The sequence below is a fragment of the Cygnus atratus genome, chromosome 18 (genome assembly GCF_013377495.2).
Source record: "Cygnus atratus isolate AKBS03 ecotype Queensland, Australia chromosome 18, CAtr_DNAZoo_HiC_assembly, whole genome shotgun sequence".
NCBI lineage: Eukaryota > Metazoa > Chordata > Aves > Anseriformes > Anatidae > Cygnus > Cygnus atratus.
Window position 1 is genome coordinate 13,155,865 of NC_066379.1, and position 20,520 is coordinate 13,176,384.

Genomic DNA, 20,520 nt, shown 5'->3' on the forward strand with positions numbered 1-20,520 from the left:
GAGACAAATACCACTCAGGTATCCTAATTCTAATTTCAAATTCCAGTGACCAGGAACTAACTACAAGTTAGAGTAGTCTGCAAAGTACATCTGCCCAAGTATTTGCTTACTTACCAGCATGTGAAGTTGGGGTAAGAGGAGTAGGAGGAGCTACATCTTGCGTTCCCCTCAGCCTGCCAGAAGCAGTGGAGGGTAGTCCACGAACAGCTGGATTTCGTGTATGTCTCAATCTTTCCTCTCGTTCTCTCCTTTCACGTTCAGCATCTTCAGTCGCTCTGCTTGCACCCTACGGGTCAGGACTAGTGAACAACTTAGGGGATTATTGAGCTTACAACTATGTATTTGGATAAGTGCGGAAAATAAAGAACTGGACAACCCACAAATTGAAATTCGCTAGGGTATTACATTTTTGGTAAATTTTCTCAAGAACTATCATATATTCAGTTCATACAACTGTTGGGAAAGTCTTCAAAATGTACACACATATGGTTATGGCAGCTAGACATCTAAACAGTTGCAAGGGACCTGTGCTGAAGACCAAGATAGCAGAAAATGAGAATTCAGTAACGTAACACGGCAACTGCCTTGAAGGAGGTATCTCAGAAGTCTTATACATTTATAACACTGTTAACCGCAACTTTTGTCATTAAACCCCAATCTAATGGCTCCCTTACCTCTTGCTTTTCCCGATTTTTTAATTTATTTTTTAGACAATACATCTTCTGGGACAAAACACTCTTACAGTATTGGTTAAGAACTTAAATCTGATAATGTAGTAAAAAAAAATCATTACAGAAATTGTTTTAGAATGCTACACCAACTACTCACAAATTTCAGCATGTTCCAGTCAAACACATAGTCATAGGAGAACCCTTGTCGGTGAAAGAGGTTTCTGAATAATTGCCTTAGATAGGAGTAGTCCGGTTTGTCATCAAAACGCAGAGAACGGCAGAAATTCAAGTATGTGGCAAATTCAGCTGTAATACAAGAAAGCCATATTTTTCCTTCAGCTTACATTTGCTTTTTATAAATCTGAACCATAAAAAATAAAAAATAATAATAATAAAATCTCCTGAACGTAAGAAAAAAAATACTGACCTAATACTAGACATCTACTGAAGGCAACACTATATCCCAAGTGTTGGGACCAAGTATGGCCTGAAAAGGAAATTATTTGTCTATCACAGATTAGGTAAAGACCCCATTTGTCAACAGCGGAGAGGACTGAATAATAAAGGTGGAGGGATGGAGAGAGAGAGAGTAAAAACAGGTTTAAAACTACATTTGAGCAAAAGAGAAGAGATTTATTTGCCTGTTTAGCTCTGCCTGTATTTAAATTTCATTTATTTTAGGACATCGAATAGCATCTCTTCCTTGTTAAGTTACATGAAGATGTGCGTCTGCTACCTCATAAAAACAAGGGGCAGGAAGGGTGAAGAGAATCTGAATGGGGACCAATATAAATCTCCCATGTAAGTTATGCTACAACTTTAAACTTGCAATATCGTGAACACCTATTGTGGTTTTTGTTTGTTTTCTTTGTTTTTAATATGGAACACAAAATACTAGCTACACAGCAAAAACAGAATGCTGTTGTGAATTCAGTGCTCCAGAGAAAAAATCATTATCAAACTACCAGCTTTTGAATTCAAGCCTTTCCACCTAAAATAACGTATTAATAATTCATGTTAAGTAAGGAGTTCTAACAAACAGCACAAGAAAAGTTGGCTAGTCTTCCCCGTCTGTTAACCCCAGAGAAAAGAAATAGTAAATCACAGAATATCCTGAGTTGGAAGGGACCCATAAGGATCATCGAGTCCTACTCCTAATGAGTAAAGGAACATATATGAAATTACTGGTGAAACAAACTGAAGAAAACGAGCTTCCATACATCCCTAACAATAACTACAGTTCTCATTATCATACCTAGCTGCCAAAGACAAGAGCAAGGAAAGAACAGAGATCTCTTTATGAAATATGAACAATATTCTCTGAGGGTAACTAATGTTAACAAGTTTTAAAACAAATTTGTCGTTTTGCATGGATTAAAAATGCCTAATTATTAGTGTGGTGTAAATACTAAATAGAGAAACAGAACAGTTTTGAGGGACAATGCTAAGATACAGGAGGGTTTCTTATGCCACTCACAGATGCTGGCCATCCACAGGCCAAACTGGATGAACCTAGAATGGCAAATCCTAAACAAAACAGCAACAGATAAAAGCTGCAATTCAGTATACAATCTGATTTATCAAAGAAACAGTATCCACACATATGAAGAAATGGGCAGTTTCTCAAGAAGCTATTTGGCTGTTGGAATTATCCAGCCAGCATATATGCATGTACACACAATATGGCACAGATCACACATACCATGCCACCCTTCGAAATACATAGTGTAAATAAAGAAGAAATACCACTAAAAAATGAACACGTGGGCCTAGTGCCACAAAAGAGTAACTTACAAGGATATCCTTTACACAAAACCTCAATGGGTGTAGACATTTTCTTTTCACTGATACGTTCATATTTCTGCCTCTTTGTTGCTGCTTTCAGTCCCTGCCAGGGGAGGGAGCCCAGGTTAAAATACATCAGTACATAGCCCAAGGACTCCAAGTCATCTCTGCGAGATTGCTCTACAACAGCATAAAAAAGTGGACTCATTAGGTTTCATTATCTAGTGGAAAAACACAAGTCTGCAACGTGTCATAAAAATCCTTAGAAACACAAGAGATAGATGAAAATTACTATGTTCATGTTAAATTCATCCAGTATTAGAAAAAGCCTATCATCCTTGCAGTTATTAAAAAATGTGTTAATTCCTTAGAATTACAAACCAACTAAATCCCACCCCACCAACAGTTATGAGCCCAAGCATACTGCACTGTTATTGCCAGAAACAGGGACCGTCCTCTATGCCTCCATAAAGCAACATCCAGTTGCACTAACGGTACGTGCATCATCCTTTTACACTTTTTAAGTTTCTACTTATTGCTTTTCCCCAGCTCACCAATTCCAAGATGAGTGTTGATGGATGCATAACGAGCAGTTCCTGTTAAGTTTTTATTTTCACGATATGGGATATGTTGGTGAGTTCGAGCATCTCGATACTTCTTTGCTAATCCAAAGTCTATTATGTAGACAAGATTTCCTTTCTTCCCCAGGCCCATTAAGAAGTTATCTGGTTTCACATCTCGGTGGATGAAATTCTTAGAGTGAATATACTCAATTCGACTAATCTAAGTACAGAGGATGAGAAACAACGGAGAGATCAGCCATACACTTTTTCTGTTAGGAAAACACTAGCCACACTGTCTTTGTGATAAAACAGGTAAAGAATTTTTTAATGAAAAATATAACGACATTACAGAGTATAATTCAGAAGACAGTAGGTAAACTTTCTCTCCATCTCTTTCTTAGATTTAGATTAGTGTCTATTTTAGATTTGTTTTTCAAAACTTCCTCGGGGGAATTTCTTTGTATTTAAGCAGTGTAACATCTGCTTTGCAAACAGCTCAGATCCAGTTTTCAAATCAAATCAAAACTTTGCCATTACTTTTGACGTGACGCTTCATATTTAGAGAAAAAACTCGAAACGTGCTTTTTTTTCTTGTAATGATACATCCTAATCGCCTCTAAATTAAAGAAGTAAAATACAGACGGATATGGTCACTCAAGAAATTTTAATATGCCCAATGTATTTCACTGCCGAGAACAAGAAAATTGTTTCCTACCATTTGGTCAGCAAGTAACAAGACTGTCTTGAGACTAAATTTCCTTGAACAAAAATTGAAGAGATCTTCAAGACTCGGCCCCAGCAGCTCCATCACCATGACATTGTAGTCCCCTTCAGCTCCACACCACTTAATTGTGGGAATACCCACTGGAACAAAGGAAACAGTTTATTCAGTATAATAATCTGATTTATAGAGTTCATATACACAAATCTCCAAAGCTCATAAAGATGAATTCTAAGCATCATAAACATTATTGTCAAAGCTTGTATTTACAGCAAAGATGTACCTATGTACCTTATGCTACCTTCAGCTGTTCTGAAAAGTTTCATCACTTCATAGCTGAACCAATATGAAATTATAACTAGAGATCTAAAAACAGCCTTTTTCTTCTTTCCTGTCACCTCCCAGGCTTTGTGCTAAGAATGTATCTTGAAAGAAGTTAGTGGTTTTGCTGGATTTCAACCTTAAGCACTTTACATGTGTAAACACTCAGTAGTCTCCAAGATGGCAGTAAGGAATAAATTGGAAGCCTGAAAATAAAGACATTGACAAACCAGTAAATGTTATTGCTAAAGAAAGTTTTTGAAATTAAATTCTTAGTTTCAAAGCCTACAAGATCACTGTAAAATACGTCTTTTCTGTTACAATTTCGAATGAAATTTCACCCTCGCTTCATATTCGTGCGTTCCCTCCAGTTCCATTACATTTGCTGTTGGTGAATCCCTACCAAAGCAGTATTGTTAACGATACATCTTAGACTGCTGTATTTCTAGATGGAAAATTAAAGTCAGCTCCACTTTATGGAGAAACTCAGGAAAATTATTTCACGTAAAACTGTACAAACTGATCATATGCTTTGAATTAAACCTTGAATTGTAGAAAGTATCACTCAGAATTTCAAATACCGTTATTTTAATTTTATGCATTTTGGAAGTGAAGTGGTATGCAATCATTTATAGAATTGTAATATGGTTTGGATTGGAATGGACCTTAAAGATCATCTGGTTTATAATCACCTAGATTGTAATTAACCCACGTTACCCTTATTTAATATGAATTATTTTTTCCTAAATTCCCTTGAGAGAAACCCTTAGTTGGCAGTTACTTAACCTTCTGCCATCTGCCTTTGCAGTGTTCATCCACAGAAGGAACCATCATAGTCTTAGTAAGCCCATACAGGAATTATTTTACTCTATGAAGGGTATTCAGGCTATATACAGGCTGTAGTGGGAATCTTACATTTGCAGAATTCCAAAAACATAAGTAAGTTATCCCAGTGTAATACCTTGCAGTAGCTATGAAGTTACTTCAGTCCTGTTCTCTATTACTAATGCCATTATGTCTTGGAATTTTTATAGCAAGAAAATACTTTTACCTCAGAAGAAAGAATGCAAGCATATGAAACAAATAATATCCTGAATTTACTAAGTTTAGAATTGTGCTACTAGTATTAACCAAATCAGGCTAAACCCTACTATGCAGTACTGCTCTTCACCTACCCTGCCACCTTTCCCACCTCCTTCTAGTCTGCTAAGAAAGCTCTCAACCATTATTTATTTGCCCGTAGCAGATATATCAAAGACAAGAATAAAAACAAACAACTCAATCTCTGAGGAAGGAAAGTTTGCCTACCTCCACCCTGCATCATTTTGTAGATTTTACTCTCAATGTGGAGCTGAGGATGTTTGGTTTTCACACATTCCAACTTAATTGCAACCTCCTCTCCAGCAGCAATATCAGTTCCTAAAACAAGAAAAAAATAAAACATTGGCCAAGATATTGTTAAGATGCATTTCCTTTATCAAGACTGAAACAAAACAAATATTGACAAGTTTATTCCCAACAGTAAAGATCCCGAGATTAAGTACTTTCAGCTGTGGTTATCTAAAAATTCTCCTGAAGTCTTATAAATTCCCTCCAACAGACTAGCAGTTTAAGAGAAAAATATTAAATAAATTAGCCCAGGAAGACAAAGGCTGCCATCTCATACCAAAAAAAAAAATGGGTGCATGGTCTGAGGGGAGTCATTTCACTTCCAGTTTGTGGTGGAGGCGCTCATAAGGAGTGTTTGTAGGCATAGCACATGTGCCCACCAACTTAAGAAATGCTAATAATTCAGATCTGCTCTTATGTCTTGGAAACAGAGCCTACAACTTTCCTGAATCTCAACATACTCCATGTGTATTCTGACACCTTAATTAATATTTAATCTAACTGTGAGGCAGACTACCTAGGAATAAAATACCCCTCCAAGAGTGTTATTTATTCACAGAACTATAACTGCAAAATTATTACAGAGCTACTTCACTGCTTTATAACCTTGTGACTATAAAGACAGGCCAACGCCTCATGCCACCAATTGGCACAACTTTTCAGTTATATGCATTGAATTTCCTCTATTGTTCCACTGGCACGTCACCTGACGCTGAAATCTTCCCATTGTCTTGCAGCTGGCAATTACTCTTATGAATATCCATATCTTCATGCTATCATTCGACTATGTTACCTCAGTATTCCGTCCATTTTCGAATTCATTTATGATTACACTCAATAGCACTGCCTGTAATTTATTTCCATAAACCTGAAGCTCTGTATTAATCAAGCATTTCTCTTTGCCTCCCTTTCTGCCTTTGAAGCAACATTTAAATTATAAGCAAATATTCAGCCTTATGCCACAGCTGTCTTATTTCTTCTTTGCCATCAGCAAAGTTAATTAGGGTAACACTGGCAGATCTGTTACCTAAAGATCAAGGCAAGCTTATTTAATACTGAAACTATGTTACAAGCTCTTGAATACTTGCTGCATACGAAAGATACCTGTAACCTACTTATCATTTTTAAGTAATAAAAGTTCCCACTGAAATCTTTCCCACATGTTGTTGACATTTTCCATTAGTTTTTGAGGAAGCAAAGGATATGAAGGCGTATCCATGCATTACTGTCATTTCAAGTCAAATTCTTGATACCATGTGAAAGAAGGCTCCCTGAGATACACTGTTAAGGAATACTCTGTCTTCCAAGCAGAATCAGACAACACCACAGTCTTAGTGTAAAAAGTGATCACACAAGCTTCTTGAGACAGTTTTTTCCTACCATTCAATAAACAGAACATATGCTTACAGAAAATGCATTTTTGGCACCTTTGTAAGACAAAAAATAAAATGTATAGTTTTGGGGTTTTTTTGGTTATATTTATTAAACACAGCCTTGGAATTCATATTTCTACTTTGTCTAGTTTCAGCCATTTCATCAAGCTCTTCACTGGATAATACCTGGTGGAGCACGGAATTATCTTTGAGTTTATGCAAGGCTATCTGTTGTTTTTTACATCAATAAAATGTCTTCTTGTGTGCACACATCTATTAAATTGGCGTTGCTGGTACAGAGAGCTGTTCTGAGAGAACATCACGGACAATAGTTACTAGGCATTTCACAATGCACCTTAAGAAAACTAGGCATCTGAAACACACTGTAGGTACAATAAGCACAGCACATCTGGGAGTCAAGAAGAAAACTAATTTTCCCCTGCTGTAGTCAACGCTGTCCATCTGCCTCATATGACTCCACCAAACTCCTGATTTCTACTAAGGTCACCGCACAGTAGTTGCAACTAGAAACTCTGTAACCCAAGGTTTTCAGATCTTATTAATATATTATTTTGGTGGACTTTAAGTGAGTTATGGTTCACATCAATCTAGAAATATGAAAGGACAGATAAATGTTACAAGGAAAAAGGCACTGTCTTCTGTTCTTGCACTAACACTCTCCCACCCACCGCACCCCCCGCCACCAACAAACAAATATCTTGATTTTTAACTGTGGAACTCTGGGTCTTTCGTGCTTATCCCTACCTTCTCTACCTGTCCTCCCTAATCCCACCATAAATATCAAAAACAAACAAACAAACACACTAAAATCTTTTCTGACACAAACTGCTTAATGGCATACTTTTTATACAGACAGCTGCAGACATCTGTGTTTGATTAAGACAAGACTTGCCCATAGGAGAATGAAGATGTGTATTATCTCTATCAAGTTCTGCTCACCACTGCTTGACAAATCATTGTCTTGACCTAGTAGGTCATTTCTTATGATTATCTGATCTTCCCTAGAAGTCTGTATCACCTAAGAGGGCTAAGATCCTTAAACAGCTCTCCACTTCTGCATACACCCTTGAACAATAGCCAGAAGTAGTGTTATGAGAAGAATGAGTAATGAAAAAGTAGCAGTAAGCAGTAAAATGAAGAGGCACTTCATGGAAATGAAAAGAAAAAGTCTAGAGTTGTGAAAGTCTTTTAGTTTAAATAGGAAAATTCTAATTTATAAGTAATTGCAAAATCCTCTGCCACAAGGAAGGCCTTGAAGATTATTTTAATTCATTTACAACTAAAAGTTTATCCTTAAGAAAATACATGAAAATGAAAAAAACATGAAAACACAGCAACTGTAATGCTTTCATGACTTATGTCTTTTTGACCTTGTGGATGGAGCAACAAAACAGATGCTTACTCTGATTTTTCTTCTGTATGTTGTCCATCTTCTATACTATTCAGAATATCTGGGAATCCATACTATTATTTCAAATCTTCCTCCGGAAAGTAACTTCAGAAAATGCAGGTACACTAATTTCCTAAATTATTTTTGTAAAGTTCTCCATGGTACTTTATTTACTTTAGTGTCTTACATTTCAAAATGCTATTTTACAGACCCTATTATTCTAAGTAAGCTAAGTTGTGGGCCTTCCAAATTCCAGAAGTCGTATCTTGAGGTATGATGGATAAGAGGAAAAAGTATGAAAGAACTATGATAATAACAACCAAGTTGTTGGCTCTGCATTCCAAGTAACTTACTGAAAGAGAGAGAAAGAAAGAAGGTCCTTCCCCTCTTCTCTCTGGAATGTCTTCAACCCCCCGTAGCTGCATTAAAGAAATACGGGGAAATGGAAACAGGAAACAATAATTAAATCTCCCCTTTCAAAGCACTAAATTGAGATGGAAATCTACACCGTGGAAATCTATAAATCCATTGAGAGGTATCAGAAGGCATTTGCACTTAAAAAAACAACTGACCTCTGACAGAATTTTAGAAGTAATTTTTATGTAATTATGTCTTACTGTATAATCCAAACAATTGAGTAGAGCCTTTTTTTTTTTCAGACACATTTCTTTATCATAAAAAGCATAGATTTTGAAAGCCCCTGTTTTACCATATAATGGTAGGCAAACCAAATGGGTCTATACAAAGTGCTGCAACATTTAAGTTCTTGAGACAGTATTTTCCCCTGGAAAAAGACACCCATGCCATTAGCTGGATCTTCCAGGCGTACAATTCTCTGCTAGCTGCTGGCTCAAGTACCCCATTTGCAGGAAGACCTGATTATAAATCTATACTGACTACTTGAGGATAAAAAGAATAGGACAAAATTTGAGGCAAGCATCATGTTTGCAGGAAGACCTAATTGTAAATCCACATGGACTACTGAATAACAAAAATATGACAAAATTTGAGGATGGGGAATTCTTGTGCAAAATGCAGCATGGCAGTAGTACTAATAAACAGAGAACTACTATCTCCTGTGCAACTTTGCTGTTGCAGGCTGTACACGTAAAGACAGAAGTGACAAAATACCTATGACTACCATGCTAGATTCCGTATGTGGGAAGGTAACAACCAAGTTGCCTGACTTATCGGTTAATTTGGATTACAAATCGAAGTACAAATATGTTTATTTTACCTGCTCTTTAACAGTATAGTCTAACATGAATTAATGTACAGCAGTCAAATGGTTCTGTAGGAATAACTCAAATCATCGTAAGATTTTTCAAATTTTACTTGCTGTCTTAAAACATCAGTGATAGCTAGTGAAGATTTTGCATTAATGTTACCACCATCTTTCTCACAATAGTCTTCAGTCTTTTATGCAAGCATTACAGAGAGAAAGAATCACATTCCTTGCCTTTGGCTAGAAACATGGATTTTTCATCAAGCACATGATCTGTATTACAGATAACCAGTGTATCATTACCTGTAAACAAGCAGTTTTAGCTAACAAATTATTTCAGAATACCAAATGTACACTACGACACAAAACATTGTTGTCTAGGAAAAAAATGCATTTGTATACCGTGTGCACTGCCAAACATACCACATACATTAGCTAACGATGTTTTCACTCTCCAGACATGTGATTTTAACCTACCTTAGCACCTGCAAGGTCCTCCCCTCCAGTTCTCTTGACTTGCTTTCCTAAGTTACCACAATTTTCAAATGCAAAATACTTGTTTCTATACGGTAGCATAAAGAAATGTATTTCTCTGGATTTAACCCATTTCTTACACTTTGAGAGTCTGCCGAGTGTATTGACAATTTTAAACATATTTCTTTTTAGGACTTGAATCCACCACCACTTGTCATACCAGCGAACCATTGTGACTATTGTAGAGAACTACATAAATGGGAACGGAAAGACAACACTAATACTTCAAACTTTAAAATCGCGTAGAAATCGTGGTAGCAAAATAAGATACATGCATTACGACATAAGGATAACATTCAAGCAACAGGATAGCTGAACTGCTGATTCTTTGAAGGATTTGGGGTTTTTTTTTTTTACCTCAACTTAGTCATCCTTACCATTTAAATATTTTTAGGCCTTGCCAGAGAAACAAGCATCTCTGTGACAGCAATTTTTCCTAGTCCACTGCAATCATATTTAATGCTGATGCTCGCGTTTCTTTCCCCAAATCTTTTTCTGAACGTTTTTTAAAGGTCAAAGATTTTAAACTCATATCCCCATTTTACATATGAGACAAATAACGGTGTCCAAGGTCACAAGACAACAACGTGAAGAGACAGACATAATCCATAAGTCCCGATTTCTGCACTACCTAAATTAAGACACGACGTCAAAGAAATATTAAATTGCTACTGCTGTGCCGTAGCAAGCCACCATATATCAAAGGCCATTTCTTCAGACACCAGCGTAACCTGAGCTCTTGCGAGGGTGAAACGAGCTTCCGGGAGTTGCTCCCAGCTCATCCCGACCGGCGGTAAGAACGGGCAGGAGAGCAAGCAGCGCCCACCCCGGCTCAGCCCCCGACGATCTCCACAGATCCCCCAGGCACGTCCCCAGTGAACCACCCTCCTTACCCAGGTAGATGTCCCCGAAGGAGCCGCTCCCGATCTTCCGGCCCAGCCGGTACCGGTTCCCAACCCTCAGCTCCATGGCGGCAGCTCGGTTCGTCCGCGACCCGGTTCTGTTGCTCCTCCCGCCCTGCAGGCTCGCGCTCTGCTGCCTCACAGCCCTGCGGTTCCTGATGCCATCGCGGCCTTAGTCCTGCCGCTCAGCGACAGCGAGGCAGGCAGCACCGTCGCCGCAACTCCCGAGAAGGATGGACGCGGATTCCAGACGGCACCAAACCGTCAGCAGCTTCGGCCCCGAGCCGCCATACTTTGTGACCTCACTTCCCTAGCAACGGGGCGGGGCGCGCTGCCTGCCGGGACGGGGTCTCCGGGGAGCCGGGGAGTCGTTCTTGGTTGTTTTCAAGCACCCTGCCGGCCGCGCGGTCCCTGTGAGGAGAAGCCGTTCGCGGCGGCACCGGCTGCTGTCACTTTGCACCGTGCCGCCACATAGGGTCCCCCCGGCGCTCTGTGCCGCGAAGTAGGGGTTGCCGGGCGGGGAACGCGGCCCGCGGCCTTCCGGGTTCCCCCTCCGTGAGTCAGTGCAGCGGGACGGCACAGCGGCCGCGCTGGGCTCCGAGGTGTGCTCGTTTGACTGTGGGGTGTCTGGCACAAAGTCTGAATCAAGTCTATCGGACCATGCAAACTTCAGGGGCAAAATGGATCTTTGCTGTTGGTGAGGAGTGTCGGGATCTCCCCTGTGACCTGCCGTGCGGTGGAGGAACTGCCAGTGTGGGGCGTGGAAGGAACCACTTGCCTCTGAGCAGGGGTGGAAGAGGAGCGGTGGGAAAACATGTTCCTCTTGGCCTGCTTTCTCGTTTTGTTGAAGCAACACCTCTTTAAATCATGACCTTGACTAGTCTTACTATATTGGATGAATCAAGGTAGTATTCTTTCGTGTCAATCATGGAGTTGCACTTATAAGTGGGACAGATCAGGAAGCTAGCTTCTAGCATGAGCTCAGGGGCTGCTGAATTAGTGGGTCTGGGTTGCAGGTGGCACTGGACTGTAATATAAGAGGGCTGGATGTATCAAGAGAGGTGTAGGGTGGTAGAGGTGTAGTGTGACAGAGGGAGGGAAAGTAAAGTCACAGCAGGTTTCTGGATAAAGAATCTCTGAGTACCTTACCTTTCAAGTTGTTTCACATACTGACCTGGTACAATTGGAAGGGGGAAATTTTCCATGTCCTGGAAGTGAGCAAACTGTTTAAGCCTGCATTTGAAAGACACTTGCTTCCTACCAGTAATATTACTGAGATGCGGGTTTTTCTGGATGTGTGGTTTTCTGGTGGTGTCACAGTCCCAGCTGTCAGTGATTCCCTGGGTTTTGTACTAGGACCAACCTACATCTGCCTGTCAAGCAAGAGCTGCAGTTTGCTGCTCAGAGGTAAGAAGTGGGATCTGGACAGGAATACTAGGCTAGGTGGGTACCCATGTTTTCCTGTGTAGGATGGCTGTTGAGAGCCTGCAGTGTTAAGTTCACGGGGAGGGGCAGACTCAGAGGATGTGTGCATGCATTAAGAAGGTGATGGGATCCTCTCACCTTTGTTCAGATGCATGGTACAATGTAGCGTACTCCTCCCTGCACCACTAAGAGCCAAGTCCTGCTGTGCAAAGAGTGATCAAATACCAGAAAACAGTTTCTTAGTCAGTACATGATATCACAGAGTTTTACCATGAAAAATGGGTGTGAGTTTTTTGTTGGAACAGCTTGTTCTGGATACCATCTCCAAGCAATTGGAAGAGAAGAAGGTTATGAGGAGTAGTCAGCATGGATTCACCAAGGGGAAGTTGTGCTCGACCAACCTCGTTGCCTTCTATGATGGCATCACCAGCTGAGTAGATGGGGGGAGAGCAGTGGATGTCATCTACCTTGACTTTAGCAAGGCTTTTGATACTGTCTCCCACGACATCCTGCTAGCAAAGCTGAGAAAGTGTGGGATAGATGAGTGGACAGTAAGGTGGGTTGAGAACTGGCTGACTGGCCGAGCTCAGAGGGTGGTGATCGGCAGCACAGAGTCCAGCTAGAAACCTGTGACAAGCGGTGATCCTCAGGGGTCGGTGCTGGGTCCGGACTTGTTCAACATCTTCATCAACAACCTTGATGAGGGAATAGTGTCCGCCCTCAGCAAGTACATGGATGATACAAAGCTGGGAGGAGTAGTCAACATGCCAGAAGGCTGTGCTGCCATTCAGCGAGACCTGGACAGGCTGGAGAGCTGGGCAGGAAGAAACCAAATGAGGTTTAATAAGAGCAAGTGTAGAGTCCTGCACCTGGGAAGAAACAACCGGATGTATCAGTACAGGCTGAGAGGAGCTCTGAGGAGATGGACGTGGGGGTCCTTGTAGACGACAGGTTGACCCTGAGCCAGCAGTGTGCCCTGGTGGCCAATGGGATCCTGGCATGCATTAAAAGGAGTGTGGCCAGCAGGTCAAGGGAGGTGATCCTCCCCCTCTACTCTGCCCTGGTCAGGCCTCACCTGGAGTACTGTGTCCAGTTCTGGGCTCCCCGGTACAAAAAAGACAGGGATCTCCTGGAAAGAGTCCAGCGGAGAGCCACAAAGATGATACAGGGACTGGAGCATCTTCCCTACGAGGAAAGGCTGAGAGACCTGGGTCTGTTTAGCCTGGAGAAAAGAAGACTGAGAGGGGATCTTATCAATGTTTATAAATACCTGAAGTGTGGGAGACAGAGGGATTTGGCCAACCTCTTTCAGTGGTTTGTGGAGACCAGACAAGGGGTAATGGCCACAAAATTGAGCACAGGAAGTTCCGCACCAACACGTGAAAGAACTTCCTCACGGTGAGGGTGACGGAGCACTGGAACAGGCTGCCCTGGGAGGTTGTGGAGTCTCCTTCTCTGGAGATATTCAAGGCCTGTCTGGTCACCTACCTGGGCAACCTGCTCTAGGGAACCGGCTTTGGCAGGGGGGTTGGACCCGACGATCTCTCGAGGTCCCTTCCAACCCCTACAATTCTGTGATTCTGTGAGTACATGTCAATTCTGCATGGGAAGTGCTTGTAAAACACTACAGACTCAAAACTGGGGAAGGGTGCTTTGTACCAAACATGGGGGTGCAGGGGAGGAAGGGGGCTTTGGCTGTTTTTCTGTCACATGTGATCTCTGTGATTTGGCCTGCAGTAGTGTTGAGATAATCGTGGTTCTGTGCAATCTCCTGTGCTGAGAGAAAGAGTTATGCCATGGCATATGTACCAGAATGGAGACAATGAGAGTAGTGCCCTTCTTGCTATACTTATTAGGGAGTGCACTGTTTGTCCTTTTAAATTGTGGGTGTCCTGATTGCCTGGGCAGAACTAGTAGTGGAAGCACATGCAAACAGACAGAGACAGGGGAGGAAGCAGGGCTTTATTAGTTGGTATGCTGGACCACATGTACAGATTGACATGTGGATTGTTTAGGTCATATCAAACTACGTAAAGTGGTGAACGTTTAGGATAAAGTGGAAGAGGCAGTGAGTGAGTCCTACTTCTGCTCGTAAGGGGGCAAGCTTTGTTGGTTTCTCCTTAGGTACGTAACCTTGTGTATGTCAGGGAAGCTGCAGTGCAGGTATGGAAATGGAAGTGGACAAAGGGTGTACATAATGAATTAAAGAAATATTTTTTTCTAGTCTTGGCCTTGTTTTCTTTGCAGCAGGAGGCAGACCAAACATAGAAACTGTTGATCGCAGCTGAGAGAAGGATTTTCCATACTGTTGGTTTTCACCAAAAATTGTAGATGTAGGTATCTAGAGGGAAGTGTGGTATCTTGGAATGCCATCTACCAAAGGCTGGCTATGGATCAGCATTCCTCCTTTCCCTTGGTAGTATGCAAATAATGCATTATTACTCATGGCTCCGGCAAAGTTACCCAAGTAAACCTACCTGTCGCTCAAACTTTCTGATCAGGATCAATCAGAAGCATTTGTTTTCTCCTATCAGATCTTGCTTGTCTCACGGTAACTGCTAAAGCCTGAGTATGGTAGCCTGTAGTTCTTTATGGCAGTGCATAGCCATTAGTTGGTTTGCTAAATGTCTGTAACTAACACAATTTATAAATTTATATACATTTAAAAAAGGCTAGCAGTTGCTGCTGAGCAATATTCTCGCAGGCCATGTATGTCAGCTCCTCAGTCTTTCCTGGGACTCCACCATGGCATTATATGGCATTGCTCATTGATTCATCTGTGATAAAATCTCTCATTCTGGGGAAAAAAAAATAGTAAAAATCAATGCCCTACTGCTGGCAAGAGCTCTCTTCCCCAAGACTCTGCAGACATCCCTCAAACCAGCCCCCAAAACCACGCAAGCTGCTAAACCCTACCCCAAAACCACCATTGACCCTTGAGACCCCAAAACCCCTCCAAGCCTGGACCAAAAGCCCCCAGCTGGTGCCCCAAGACCACCAGTGACTAACACTGCTCCAAACCCTGTCCCAAAACCCCCAACACCCACCGCTCTTTTGTGGGAGTTAGGTCAGGGTCTTTGGCTTCCTTCCATTAGATTTGTTTGATCACCGTGTATTCTGTTTATTATCTCTTTCAAACAAATTCTGAATATGGAGTGTTTTTGCTGCTGACTGGTGGAAGGAGAGACAGGACCACAATACAAAGTGATAACCAGAAAGAGATTATAAGATGACATGCTAATTCTTTCGGTGAGCTGTGTGCACAAGGACCAAAAGTGCAGCCTATTAAAGCTTGAGCACCACGGCGTTCCTCGGCACGTCGGAGAGCAGCTCTCCCCGAGGGTGCTGAGCGGCACGGGAGGGACTGGGACTGCTCGAGCGCGCTGGTGGGGTCGCGGTGGTGCTGAAGTGCAGCACCCCGGGTTGCAGTAGCACTACTGCGCGCTTTACTGCCGCCCGATGACCAAAGAGGGGTACTGCAGCGCCAGGTTGTACGGATGCAGGGGTACTGCGTGCGCAGTAACGCCGCCGGCCTCTCTACTGCCGCCCGATGACCAAGAGGCGGTACTGCAGCGCCCGGCTCTGCACAGGCACATCACTCCTGCAGCGCTCGCTACCGCCACCCGGCGGCTAAAATAAAGTGCTACAGCAACGAGCTCTGCACGTGCGGAGTAGCATCACCGCGCTCGCTACCGTCTGCAGCTGACCAAAACTCTTTACTTCTACCTTCGCTGATGAATCCTTTCAGCGAGCCAGTTCCTATCCCCGGTCTGCCAGCTGAGCCCAGGGAGGGGCGCCCCGCGGCCTGGGGAGATCTCGGTGGTGAACCTACCTATCGGGCGGTGGTGAGTTCGGCGGTGTGATCAGAGGCTTCCGGGGAGAGTCCCAAGTGGTGACAGTGCACGTGAGGAGGGGGCGGTGGAGCTGTCAGTACTGTGGTGGAAGAGGGGAGCAGTGCCAGGGAGGCTGTGGAGGGGCTGTGCTCTGCCAGACTGAGAGCAAGTCAATGATGGAGGCTGCTCAGGGTCCTTTTAGGATCTCAGCACTGTACCGTGGTTCGAGCAGTGTCTGTGGGGAAAGGGTGGGGGCGGCATGGGGTCTACACAGAGTCAGATAGCAGAGCTGTCCCTAGTTTTTCTTTCTAACGCAATTCTCCTTATGGTCCCTCATCTCTTTCTCTCATTCCCAAATGCCAGTCCCGTCATCTCTCTTGATGTTTCCCTTTCTAGCTGACTCCTTTTTTTCCTCTCTGTGCCTCTGTCCTCCTCCCAGGCCCTATTTTTTCTTCCTCCAATTCTGTCCAGCAGCACAGAGCTACAGGAAGCAACTGTTCCCCATGGAATGGGTGATCATTGCTCCAGCCCTGACTTTGGGGGTACCGTGGGGAAAGATGAGCATTCAGACGTTGACACCTACAGTGTCCTCCCTCCCAGAAGTGACGTGCATGAATTAATAAACAGTTGCTTTCTTCCCTGCTCTCTTGACAGTTTTTCTGCAGTCCATTCACATGGAGTAAGGGGCGGGGCTACACTAACTCAGCAAACACGGGCACAAGTGGGCAACTGGGAGCTCCCACAGGTGCTGTTTCAAGGCCCAAAAAGCTAATTGCCCCAGCCAGCCTAGCTAGGGAGTGATACAGAGAAGGAAGCAAAATGAGGTGGGTGGAGATAAACACATGGCATATCTTAATCCATACATGCAATAGGTACCGCAGATGCAGTGGGCAAGCGGTCAGCACATAGAATCATAGAATATCCCGAGTTGGACGGGACCCATAAGGATCACCGAGTCCAACTCCTGGCTCCACAAACGTCTACCCAAAAGTTCAGACCATATGACTAAGAGCACAGTCCAAATGCTTCTTAAACTCCGACAAGGTTTGGTGCTGTGACTACGCCCCTCGGGAGCCTCTTCCCGAGCCTCTTGCTCCCGGTGTGCAACTAACAACCCTCTCGGTGAAGGACCTCTTCCTGATATCCACCCTGAATCCCCCCTGTATATTCAACATATTCAACAACACCAAAAAAAGTGTGTGTGTGTGTGGGGAAAAGGTCTCACTACAGACAGGGCTGCTTTGTGGTCGTGTAGAATCACCCCTTTTCCGATCAGCAGCTGCTAGCCTCCGTGGCGACCCCGTGCCCGCACAGCACTCGGGGGTCCGTGGACGCGATGAGTGTCCGGAGGCATCTCCCCTCCGGCCCGAGGGCGCTCCACGCTCGCAGCCTCCGCTCCTCCAGTCGCCGCGCCGGGCCGGGCCCCGGGCCTCGTTAAGGAGGCGGCGACCTCGGGCGCTGAACGGAGGGCCGGAGGACCCCCGCCGGCGGCAGCAATCTGCCAAGCCCGGACGGCCGCTCACGCCTTCCCGCCGAGGCCTCCCGGCGCGGCCGAAAAGGCCCTAGCCGGGCTCCCCGCGCGCTCGCTCGGTGCCGCAGGGGCGGTCGCGCTGGGCCCCGGGCCAATGAGGCGGCAGCTAGCGGCGTGGCTACGAAGGGATGGGCGGGGTATGCAAATCGCGTCGGGGACGGAGGTGGGGCGGCGGGGGCGGGTGAAGAGGCGGGGCGAATGCAAATAGAAGGGCGAGCAGCGCCAATCAGCATGGCGCACAGGTGGGGCGCAGGGGCTTCGTGGGCGGGGTATGCAAATCGCGTCGGAGGCGGAGGGAGGGGTGGGGGCGGGTGAAGAGGCGGGGCGAATGCAAATAGAAGGGCGAGCAGCGCCAATCAGCATGGCGCAGAGGTGGGGCGCAGGGGCTTCGTGGGCGGGGCACATAGCTAGTGGGCGGTGGGGAGGGAGAGGCGGTGCCGGGGGCGGGGCATTCAAATTAAGCGCGGAGCTCCGCTAATGTGGCGCGCGGGGGCCCGAACAGGCCGCTGGGAGGCCCCGGCTGAGCGGCGCCGGGGCGCGGCGGGGTCATGGCTCCGATGAAAGCGGCCAAAAGGCCGGAGAAGCGTCTGGTTCAGCGTCGAGAGCACGGGGCGGGCGGTTGGCAGAGTGGCCATGACGGGAGGTGGTGTGTGCGGGAGTGGGAGGGGCGTGTGGAAGAAGCCAACGATTTGTTTTTTGGCCTTTTGTCTGAGATCGAATGTGGTATAGGTGTTTGTCAGTTTTGTGTTTGATACGTTGTCGGTGAGAGGACTTTTATGTTAGACGGGATTTTGGGTTCGGGAGTTGGGTCCAGAGCATGATTCCGTGAGTTCAGCGCATCGTCCCGGTATTGCAGTACTTACTGGAACGGTGCATCTTCTCTGGGAGGCTCCTGCGGTGGTGCCGAAAGCAGGGGTAAGGAGCGGTCTTGAGCAAGCTTTAGGCGAGTGCTCTCGGTTCCCGGGCACGTGTAGCGACAGCCCGCTGGCAGCTGCCGCCGTACGGTCCCGGGTGTGAGGAAAGGCCTCGGGGCTCCTGGCTCCGCTGAGGGACGGGCGTGGCCTGGCGTGTTACGGATACCCCTTTAGGGGCAGCCTGAGTTGAAGTAAGAAATGGATACTAAAGGGTTAACAGTAGAACAATAGCAGGTACTGAGACAGGATAGCCCCGGAGGATAAGGGACTTCTACAGATACTGTAAACTAACCACAGGGACAGGACTGAGTTCTATAGATATTGTAAACTTACCACTGCCTGTTTGCAGTCTGTTTATTCCTTTTGCCAGTGTGGGCCCTGAGTTGGTCGGGGGATTTTGTTAGTCTGTTTTGCCTGTCAGGCAGGTTTTGCAAGCACCTTGTGACAGCAGAGTACACCTCCGGCCATGTTCCTGAGGCATGCCAGACATCAACAGGTCCTGTTCCTTAAACCCTAGAGTTAGCGTTATATTTCGGGCTAGGGGGCGTTAGGGCTAGGGGGCGTTAGGGCTAGGGGGCGTTAGGGCTAGGGGGCGTTAGGGCTAGGGTTACAGTTACGGTTACGGTTAGGGTTACTGTTAGGGTTAGGTTTCTCATTAGGTTAGGGGTAGGTTTAGGGTTAGGGTGGGGTCCGGTAGGATTTGAGTTAGGGTGTAGGGGTAGGGTTTAGGGGTAGGGGTAGGGTTTAGGGGTAGGGGTCAGGTCTGGGGGTACGGTTTAGGTTTAGGGGTAGAGGTCGGATCTGGGGTTGGGTTATGGTCATGTTTAGGGTTAAGGTTAGGGTTATGGTCAGGGTTACGGTTACGGTTTGGGTTATGGTTACGTTTAGGATTATGGTTTGGGTTAGGGTTAGGTGTAGGGGTAGGTTTAGGCTTATATTTCGTTTTAGGTTTAGGGTTATGGTTAAGGTTATGTTTACTGTTATGGTTTGGGATTCGGTTTGAGTTAGGGTGTAGGTTAGGGTATGGGTTAGGGTTATGGTTAGGGTTAATGTTACGGTTAGAGTGAGGTTTAGGGATACGTTTAGGATTACGGTTAGGTTTAAGGTTAGGGTTAGGGTTTGGGTTAGGTTTCCGGTTAGGGTTAAGGTTACTGTTAGGTTTAGGGTTAGGATTAGGGATAGCGTATAGGTTAGGGTTTAGGGTTAGGATTAGGTTTAAGGTTAGGGATTAGGGTTAGGGTTAGGTGTTAGAGTTGGGGTTTGGGGATAGGGCTGGGGTTAGGGGTTAGGGGGTTAGGGTTGCGTTTGGGGTTAGGGGTTAGGTATTATGGTTTGTGTTAGGGTTAGGGCTTACGTTTTAGGTGTTAGGGGTTAAGGTTAGGGTTAGGGATTAGGTTTATGGTCATTAGTTTTAAGGGCATTAGGGTTAGGGTTTAGGGTTAGGGTTAGATAGACGGTTAGGGGTTAGGCTTTGGATTAGGGGTAGGGTTTAGGGGTCGGGGTAGGGTTTAGGGGTCAGGGTAGGGTTTAGGGGTCGGGATTAGTGGTAGGGTTAGGATTTAGGTTAGGGGGCAGGGTTCATAGGGGTTAGGGATTAGGCCGTATAGTAGGGCGGAAGGCCAAAATAGGAGGGTGGGGGACCTCAAAACTGGGGGGACACCCCCAAAGTTGGGGGGGGGGGGCGAAGCCCCAAATTACGGGAAGGAACCTCAAAATTGTGGGGGGAACCCCAAAACTGGGGGAAAGAACCTTAATATTAGGGGTGAAACCCAAAAACGGATGGCTGGGACCCCAAAATTGTGGGGGGAACCTCCAGAATTGGGGGGGAACCCCAAATCTGGATGGGGTGAAGCCCCAAATCAGGGGAAGTAACCCCAAAATTGTGGGGAAGAACCCTGGAATGGAGAGGTAAAAAATCAAAA

General features: G+C 44.9%; 1 protein-coding gene and 1 non-coding gene across 8 annotated transcripts in view; one reads left to right on the forward strand and one right to left on the reverse strand.

Moving 5' to 3' along the window:
- CSNK1D (casein kinase 1 delta) overlaps window positions 1–14,536 on the reverse strand; it is a 24,371-nt gene extending 9,835 nt beyond the window's left edge. For 4 of the 7 annotated variants that reach the window (XR_007708992.1, XR_004782002.2, XR_007708991.1 and 1 more), the window contains exons 1-7: window positions 10,887–11,240; window positions 5,370–5,480; window positions 3,735–3,883; window positions 3,011–3,239; window positions 2,466–2,636; window positions 829–977; window positions 115–286 (exon numbers count right to left, since the gene is read on the reverse strand). Coding sequence is in view for 2 of the 7 variants with exons in the window: in XM_035568614.2 (XP_035424507.1) it covers window positions 115–286; window positions 829–977; window positions 2,466–2,636; window positions 3,011–3,239; window positions 3,735–3,883; window positions 5,370–5,480; window positions 10,887–10,962 (1,057 nt within the window). In the remaining 5 variants the exon portion in view is untranslated. Of the gene's footprint in view, window positions 1–114; window positions 287–828; window positions 978–2,465; window positions 2,637–3,010; window positions 3,240–3,734; window positions 3,884–4,031; window positions 4,197–5,369; window positions 5,481–10,886 lie in introns of those variants that run through there. The other 3 variants (XR_007708990.1, XM_035568614.2, XM_035568615.2) reach the window with 3 other exon arrangements.
- Window positions 14,537–18,372: 3,836 nt separating this feature from the next.
- LOC118259301 (U2 spliceosomal RNA) lies at window positions 18,373–18,565 on the forward strand. Its single transcript, XR_004782011.1, has one exon. It is a non-coding gene; the product is annotated as a U2 spliceosomal RNA (small nuclear RNA).
- The last annotated feature ends 1,955 nt before the right edge of the window (window positions 18,566–20,520 follow it).